The 8,151-nt window shown below is 39.6% G+C and overlaps 1 protein-coding gene across 2 annotated transcripts; it reads left to right on the forward strand.

Annotated features, from left to right (window-relative positions):
- Positions 1 to 860: 860 nt before the first annotated feature.
- On the forward strand, positions 861 to 5,020 carry LOC139550386 (SH2 domain-containing protein 1A-like). Of its 2 annotated transcripts, none has more exons than XM_071361257.1 (4): positions 861 to 1,278; positions 2,056 to 2,116; positions 3,665 to 3,809; positions 3,889 to 5,020. In XM_071361257.1, the coding sequence occupies exons 1-4, from the start codon at positions 1,073 to 1,075 to the stop codon at positions 3,909 to 3,911; spliced, it is 435 nt and encodes a 144-aa protein (XP_071217358.1). In that variant the 5' UTR covers positions 861 to 1,072; the 3' UTR covers positions 3,912 to 5,020. The 2 variants fall into 2 exon arrangements, with proteins under 2 accessions (XP_071217358.1, XP_071217359.1); XM_071361258.1 differs by having other exon boundaries at positions 944 to 1,278; positions 4,164 to 5,020.
- Positions 5,021 to 8,151: the final 3,131 nt, after the last annotated feature.

Raw genomic sequence — 8,151 nt, forward strand, 5'->3', positions numbered from 1 at the left:
CTCTGAACATTCTGCGAACATGACTTTTTAGTCTTTTTGAATAGACTAAAGGGAACAGCTTAGTATTAGTAAAAAAAATAGCATGCTAGCTCCATCGTGGTGATGCAGTGGACTAAGTCCATGGATAGAGAACAGAAGATCATAGGTTTGAATCTCACTGATGCCGTGCAAACATGAAAAATAAACATGTTTGCATGATTAATGCCTAAGCAAATTAATTTCTATTTGTGCTTAGATGTCAGAACAGTTAACCTAAGCTAGCTGTGTTCTAAAAAAGTATTATTGAAACATTCGGTGAAAGTTTTAAGGAACTTATTCAACCTCCAAATAACCTATAATTTCCCTTTCTCAGAAAGTTAATAAAACCTACCAGAAAAACTTTCAGGGAACCATAGTAAAACGTTCTCACTGCAACCTAAAAATGAATGTTCCCAGAACAGGTGAAATGTTTAACAATTTAAAAACGTTCAGTTTTACAGGTAAGGAAAAGTATGGCTTTGTTCCCAGAACCAATGCAAAACCAACAACTTAGTTCCCACAACTTCAAAGGAACCAAATGTGCTAGCTGGGATGCAGCCTGTCTCTTACTCATAGTTTAATTTAGTGATATTTTATGCAAACACCAAGTAGCCTATAGCCTATAATTATTGATTTGTCTAGCCTATATTTAATGCACAATTGAAACCTAAACCGTTTTGCTTGAGTGAGATCTAAAACAATTTCATAAGGAAACACCACAAAGTGTCACATGCTCACATCTAATTAATTATAATTCTGTAGGCCTAATTTTCAATTGAGTACTTCTCTCCATATACGACAATGGACAAAAGATCAAGATAGAGAGAACCACATGCACACACACTTCCGTCTGTCAGAGAATGTTGTTGTCTGTCTGAATCACACAGACAAAAGGCCCTTGTTTTCACTTGAAGCTGAGAAAAAAACACTAGGTGCCATTTTTTTGCAGTTGACACGATTTAAAAAAAGGTGTGAAACACCAAGACGCTGTCGGTTCCTGCCTCGCGCCCTTTCCCACAGTCTGTCTTTCTGCGCACTCTCTCATCAGGGCTCCATGGCACGCAAGGGTGACAGTGGTGCTCATCTCCAAAGTTTCACGCTCATGGAGCCGGAGAGTGAGAGCGCGCTGGTCCAGTCTATCTACTACGGTAAAATCGGTAAGGGGAAAACGGAAAGGTTGCTGGAGAGGCATGGTAGAGAGGGGAGCTTTCTCCTGCGGGACAGCGAGAGTCTGCAAGGAATGTATTGCCTCTGCGTGAGGTGAGTTGATAAACTCACTCTCTAGCCTATACTGTTTTGTGGAGTGAGTTTTTGAAATAATTTTACCGATTTAAACTGCCAGAGGCCCATGTGAGTTTTGATTCTGTTTTTATGTTTGCTTTATGTAAGCTTTCTGTTCATGTTTATCATGAAATGTTAGATACTATAGAATAGGTTGTAGTCATTTCTAACAGGACAAAATCCACAATTTGGCCACTTTGAATTGTATTTTAATTGAGGTTCAGGCCTACAAATTATATGATTGATCAAAGACCGTTTTATTTAATGTCATATTAAATATCCTATCATATGGATGTAGAAATGGAGTAGGCATAGGCTATTATACAAAGCTTTTAGAGCGCTCAAGCAAGCAAACACATTTTCTTAAATATAAATATTACATTTTCTGTATCTAAATTTTAGTCTGTCACTCAGCTACAAAGGTTTATTATTATTTCAGTTCAACTAGATTGTTTGTTAGGACCATTATCAATTGCTGTAGCATGTAAAAATAACAATAATTTAACAGAAAATTGAAATGGTCGATTAATTTGCTGAAAAGTACTCATAGAAGTTTAGAGACAAAACAAGGTGTCTTGTACTGAGATGAGTAGAAATACGTAATTAGAACTAAGAGCACTTTCAGAATGAGTGGATCGTTTTTTCAATGTGTGTTTCAATGTCGCCAGTTTGTTTTACCTTTGGTTTATATTAACATAAGGTTGTGAAAATGGATATCCTGATTCTGAGTGTAAATCCTTTCTCTCTATGGTTCAGAAAGACACCGTACGTCCACACTTACAGAATCCACCACTCCTCTGAAGGATGGACACTTCAGGTGAGTTGCTCGGTATTATCGTGAGAACACAAGTGAATATGATTTCCAAAGTATTCATTACACATGGAAAAAAAACTTGAAAGTTCAACTATTACTGCTCACTGCACACACACACATACACACACACACACACACACACACACACACACACACACACACACACACACACACACACACACACACACACACACACACACACACACACACACACACACACACACACACACACACATGCACAGACACACACATGTACATACTGGAGTGACTAATACCTCCCATGTTATGCCCACCCATGCAAGGCCTTGTAGTCATTGTAATGAGCTGTATAAATACAGTGCCTATCACTTGACTTATTCCACGTTTGTTGTGCTACAGCCTGAATTCAAAATTGATTAAATAGATTATATTCAGGACATAAAGTTTTAACGCTTTGTATTCAGAACATAAAGTTTATTTCTTTGCAACATTTTTTGAAGTTTTACTTTTGTGCCTTATTGCAAACAGGATGCATGTTTGGGAATATTTGTATTCTGCACAGGCTTCCTTCTTCTCACTGTCATTTAGGTGGAATAACTACAATGTTGTGGCTCCATCCTCAGTTTTCTCCTATCACAGCAATTCAAATCTGTAACTGTTTTAAATTCACCATTGGCCTCATGGTGAAATCCCTGAGCAGTTTCCTTCCTGTCCGACAACTGAGTTAGGAAGGACGCCTGTATCTTTGTAGTGACTGGGTGTATTGACACACCATCCATATATACATGTATATACTACCTCAATCAGCCCGACTAACCGGTGCCTGTATGTAGCCTCGCTACTGTTATAGCCTCGCTCCTGTTATAGCCTTGCTACTGTTATTTTTCACTGTCTTTTTGCTGTTGTTTTATGTCTTTACTTACCTATTGCTCATCTAATACCTTTTTTGCACTGTTGGTTAGAGCCTGTAAGTAAGCATTTCACTGTAAAGTCTTCACCTGTTGTATTCGGTGCACGTGACAAATAAACTTTGATTTGATTTAATTTGAAGTGTAATAATAACTTCACCATGCTCAAAGGTATTCAATATTTGTTTATTTTGACCCATCTACCAATAGGTGCCCTTCTTTACGAGGCATTGGAAAACCTCCCTGTTCTTTGTTGTTGTATCTGTATTTGAAATTCACTTCTTGGCTGAGGGACCTTACAGATAATTGTATGTGTGGTACAGAGATGAGGTAGTCATTCAAAAATCATGTTAAGCACTTTTATTGGATACAGAGTGAGTGCATGCAACTCATTATGTGACTGGTTAAGTACATTTTTAGTCCTTAACTTATTTAGGCTTGCCATAACAGAGGTTGAATACTTATTGACACAAAATCTCAATTTAATCCATTTTAAATTCAGACTGTAACACAACAAAATGTGGAAAAAGTAAATGGGTGTGAATACTTTCTGAAGGCGCTGTATGTGAGAATAACTGCACTTTATTAACAATCAATAAGTAGACAATGAAGTAGCAGCTTACAACACAATACTGCTAACATAACAGAGTGTGTGTGTGTGTAGTTATCCCCTGGGCAGATGCTGCAGTGTTTCGGGACTCTGGAGAAGCTGATAGAGAGCTGCAGAGCGGGGGTTGGTGCTGACAGCATACCTCCTCTCACAGACCCCCTGGACAAAACACAGCTGAGAGACCAGAGGCTGCGGAGCGGTAGGACATCAACACACACACACACATCACTCACACAGTGCTTGTAATATAGTTGTAATGCTTTTATCTTTTTCAACAGAGACGGCCTATATGGAAATGTGAAGTGGGACGACTTGTACGTGTGTGTGTGTGTGTGTGTGTGTGTGTGTGTGTGTGTGTGTGTGTGTGTGTGTGTGTGTGTGTGTGTGTGTGTGTGTGTGTGTGTGTGTGTGTGTGTGTGTGTGCGTGTGCGTGTGCGTGAGTTTGCATGTTTATGTGCATACATGTGGACCAGTTCTGCCATAAGTGCACACAAGGACATTAAAACTGCCATCTGCCATGGTCTTTCTCTCATCTGCCATGGTCTTTCAACAGAGACGGCCTATATGGAAATGTGAAGTGGGACGACTTGTACATGTGTGTGTGTGTGTGTGTGTGTGTGTGTGTGTGTGTGTGTGTGTGTGTGTGTGTGTGTGTGTGTGTGTGTGTGTGTGTGTGTGTGTGTGTGTGTGTGTGTGTGTGTGTGTGTGTGTGTGTGTGTGTGTGTGTGTGTGTGTGTGTGTGTGTGTGTTTGTGCTCGCATGTGTATTCAATTGAACCTTTAGGAGACAATGCTTTTGTTGTTTACAAAAGTGCACCTGTTTATGTCTGTGGTTCCACAACTAGGCATGTGGTTTCCCATGGAGAGATGCTTTGACGTGTGTGTGTGTGTGTGTGTGTGTGTGTGTGTGTGTGTGTGTGTGTGTGTGTGTGTGTGTGTGTGTGTGTGTGTGTGTGTGTGTGTGTGTGTGTGTGTGTGTGTGTGTGTGTGTGCGCGTGTGCGTGTGTGTGTGCGTGTGCGTGAGTTTGCATGTTTATGTGCATACATGTGGACCAGTTCTGCCATAAGTGCACACAAGGACATTAAAACTGCCATCTGCCATGGTCTTTCTCTCTGTGTATAATGTACATTATATGACTCATGTTAAACGGATATGTTACTGATGAAGATTTTATGAGTGATAAGGCTGTCATTGCAAATAAGAATGTGCTCTTCATTGACTTAGGGAACACTGTTAAAAAAGTGGACAAATCCAAAACAGAGGCTTAAATGCAAATATAGACATGATTTTTGGGGGAGATAATTTCTTTATTGTCTTGCCTGGTTAAATAAAGGTTAAATAAATACAAATATTAAAAAATGTCAATTTTTATTTGCTTTGGTATTAAAGGCATATTCCTTTCTTAATCCATTCCTTGTTTGTATTTGACTATACAAAATCATATACATATCACTGTATACAAGGATACACATGTAGTCGCATACACATAAGTCAGCAGGTAGCCTAGTGGTTAAAAGTGTTGGGCCAGTAACTAAAAGGTAGCTGGTTCAAGCCGACTAGGTAAAAAGTCTGTCGATATGCACTTGAGCAAGGCACTTAACCCGAATTGCTCCAGTAAATTACTACGGATTAGATTTACTAAAATGTGAATACAGTAGTGTAATTTGCTGTTGTTATTTTGTCTACAAGGTGGAGTCACTGTCATTTTGGGATTTGGCCCCCTGACTAGTTTGAATTTGCCCCTAGACACTGATCAGATCTGAGTTAGGTCTTTGCATTGTTGGTATATGGTAAAGCTAATGGATTGGGGGGATGATCCTAGATCTGTGCCTAAATCTGTGGGCAACTTCTACCAGTAACATAGCTGACCTGTTGTCACAGTCATAACCCCTGACCTTTACATTCATGTAATTGCCAAAGCAGGTCACAAACAAACAACCCTTACAGGTCCACATTTCAACTGTTAAGGGGGTCTATAAAATATTTAATCTTTCCCCTCACCTGTAACTTTTTTTGTGTCCACATCATTTGTTGTAGGCTAATGTTCACATAATTTGCCATGTGGTTATTATGACAGCCACTGGCGGACCAGACAGCTAGACAGCAGCAGAGCTTCCTGTGGAGGAGGCTGCTCTATTGTACAATTCAGTGTTTTATTCAAGACCATCTAATGAGAGACCGATTCAAGACCAAGACTGGAGAAAATCAAGTCCGAGTCAAGACCAAGACTAGAGGGGGTCCGAGACCAAGTCTAGACCGCGACCAGAAAAATGCAAGTCCAATTGAAGGCCATCATTGTTTTTTGGGGGTCAAATGACCACCATAATAAGAGTAAAAAATGTCCACTATTTCTGTGTTCATATTTCAGAACAACGTATGGATTCTTTACACATTCAGAATAGTGAAAAAATGCAGCTGAGGGAAAATAGAACCACTCTACAAATTATTACTAACCCAAACAAAGTGTGGAACAATGGGTCTTCTACGCCTTCAGAGAAGGGCTAAGGATTTATAAAATAATTATTATAATAATAATTATCATTATATTATTATTTTCAATGATGTTCAAATTTAATCTCTTCAGTTTTTTGGGGGAAAGGAAAGGGTTAACACTGAAGAGAAAAAAATATAAAATCGGAAGCTAGATAAAAGCTTCTGCCATTCAACTGTATTAGGGCAATATTTGGTAGAGTGACAGTGGAATCAATGGGTGGGTGGGACCATCTTTACAAAAACGTATGGAAACTTCTGCCTTCTTGAAGGCCAACAGGTCACTGCGCAATAGCGAGCCGTAGTTTTCCCATGGTCTAGCTAGCTAGCTTTTGTTGTCGGCTAGTTAGCGGCAGCTGCAGCAGGTGTTATCAAAGAGGATGATGTTGCTAATTGCTAGCTTCTCCCTTTTCAAGAATAACTTTCAACAAGAAGTTAAGTTTCAAATGATCATCATCTGGTGAGTGGAACTGTGTTTTTTATTGCAGTGCACTTGCTATTGTTAGCAATCTATTTGAAAATAACTTATGTGTGTGAAACATTGTTGCATTTAAAGCGGAACTGACAGCATTTTAGCAACATGAAATCTGTTCACGTACACCCCCAGGAAGAATATGACACACACAAAAAAAAATCTGACAAGCAACCACTTAGACATGGTCATTTTCACGTTTTCATAAATCCTTGAACGTTTGGGAATTACGTATACTAAGGCATTTGTGAAAATTCTATAGCAATATAGAGTGGGAAAGCGGCTGTGCGTTTGGACAATTAATAGACACTGCAGGAAATAAAACAGAATAAAAACAACATGTCTTGTCCAGGACCGGAGTCTACACAGACCGGTGCGCTAAAGCCAATCAGAGCTACAGTAGGCCTTTATACAAACAAGCCATTGCCACACAGGCCTGCCATCTTTCACTTTGAACCTTACTGTGTGATTACAGGCAGTTGCAACAGCACAACTTTAGATCATTAGAACGCATTCGCCAAAAGCCACAAAATACACCTGAATGTATTTCTGCAAATATGTAAACATCATGAGAGTCCTCTTACATTTGGGAACTTTACAGTCCTATTGATCAAACAACCATGAAAAGGTAGGCTCTCTCGCCCTCAGTTATGTACATCACCAACAACAAGATCAACAACTAATGCTAGTCAGCGCAAGATGAGCTAAAATGTAACGAAGGAACATTAAATAAACCCTCTGAAACTTTTTTCAGCTAGTTGGCCATCAAAATTGCACTAATAAATGATGTGAAATTGTAGCCTCCTCCTTGCCTGAAAATGCATGCTTGTCCCAATGAAGCACCCAAGCTAACTGGCTAAAGTTGTCTAGCTTGCTAGCTAGCTACTTCCAGACACAAATGAGAGAACACCTCACTCTGACCATTTTACTCGCCGTAGCAGAGCTGATTAGGCTGTTTACATGTTATCTAGAGCGTTCTTGACTAACTATTACTTTTTTTGCATAACTTTACGGACACCGGTCATATTCAGCGGGTGTTGCGCGTTCGTAAATTCATCAGTTGTTCTGCCCTCTGGCACACGCTCTGAAATCGGAGTAGATAGCCAGAGTGAATTTGCGAACGCAAGAGATATGCTAACTGGATAACAGTCGTTCAAGTTCTTTCTAGCTAACCAAATGATACCTGCATCTCTAGCTGTGTATAGCCACTGAAAAACGATATGAGGGGAAAACATCAGTCACTCACCCACTCCTCCAATGGCATGACATGACATCCTCCTAGCAGCTAGCTAGCTATCTAGCTAATGTTAGGCTCCATGTTTTTAGCTTACTACATAAATATATACGCTAGCCTATTAGCCACGTTATGACTGACTTGTGATCATTGACCTTCTAGTTTGATTGTATTGACATTCCCAGCATTAGTTACATTCAGACGTTTTTGTCCAGAATATTGAGTCATTGAAACTGAAACAGTGCATCCCGAATGGAGGCAGCAAACAATATACCAGGCCAGCTGGGATTCACTACCTGATAGCAATATTTTTGGGACTACCAAGAAATGTATTGGTGAGTTATA

This window comes from Salvelinus alpinus, chromosome 23 (genome assembly GCF_045679555.1).
Source record: "Salvelinus alpinus chromosome 23, SLU_Salpinus.1, whole genome shotgun sequence".
NCBI lineage: Eukaryota > Metazoa > Chordata > Actinopteri > Salmoniformes > Salmonidae > Salvelinus > Salvelinus alpinus.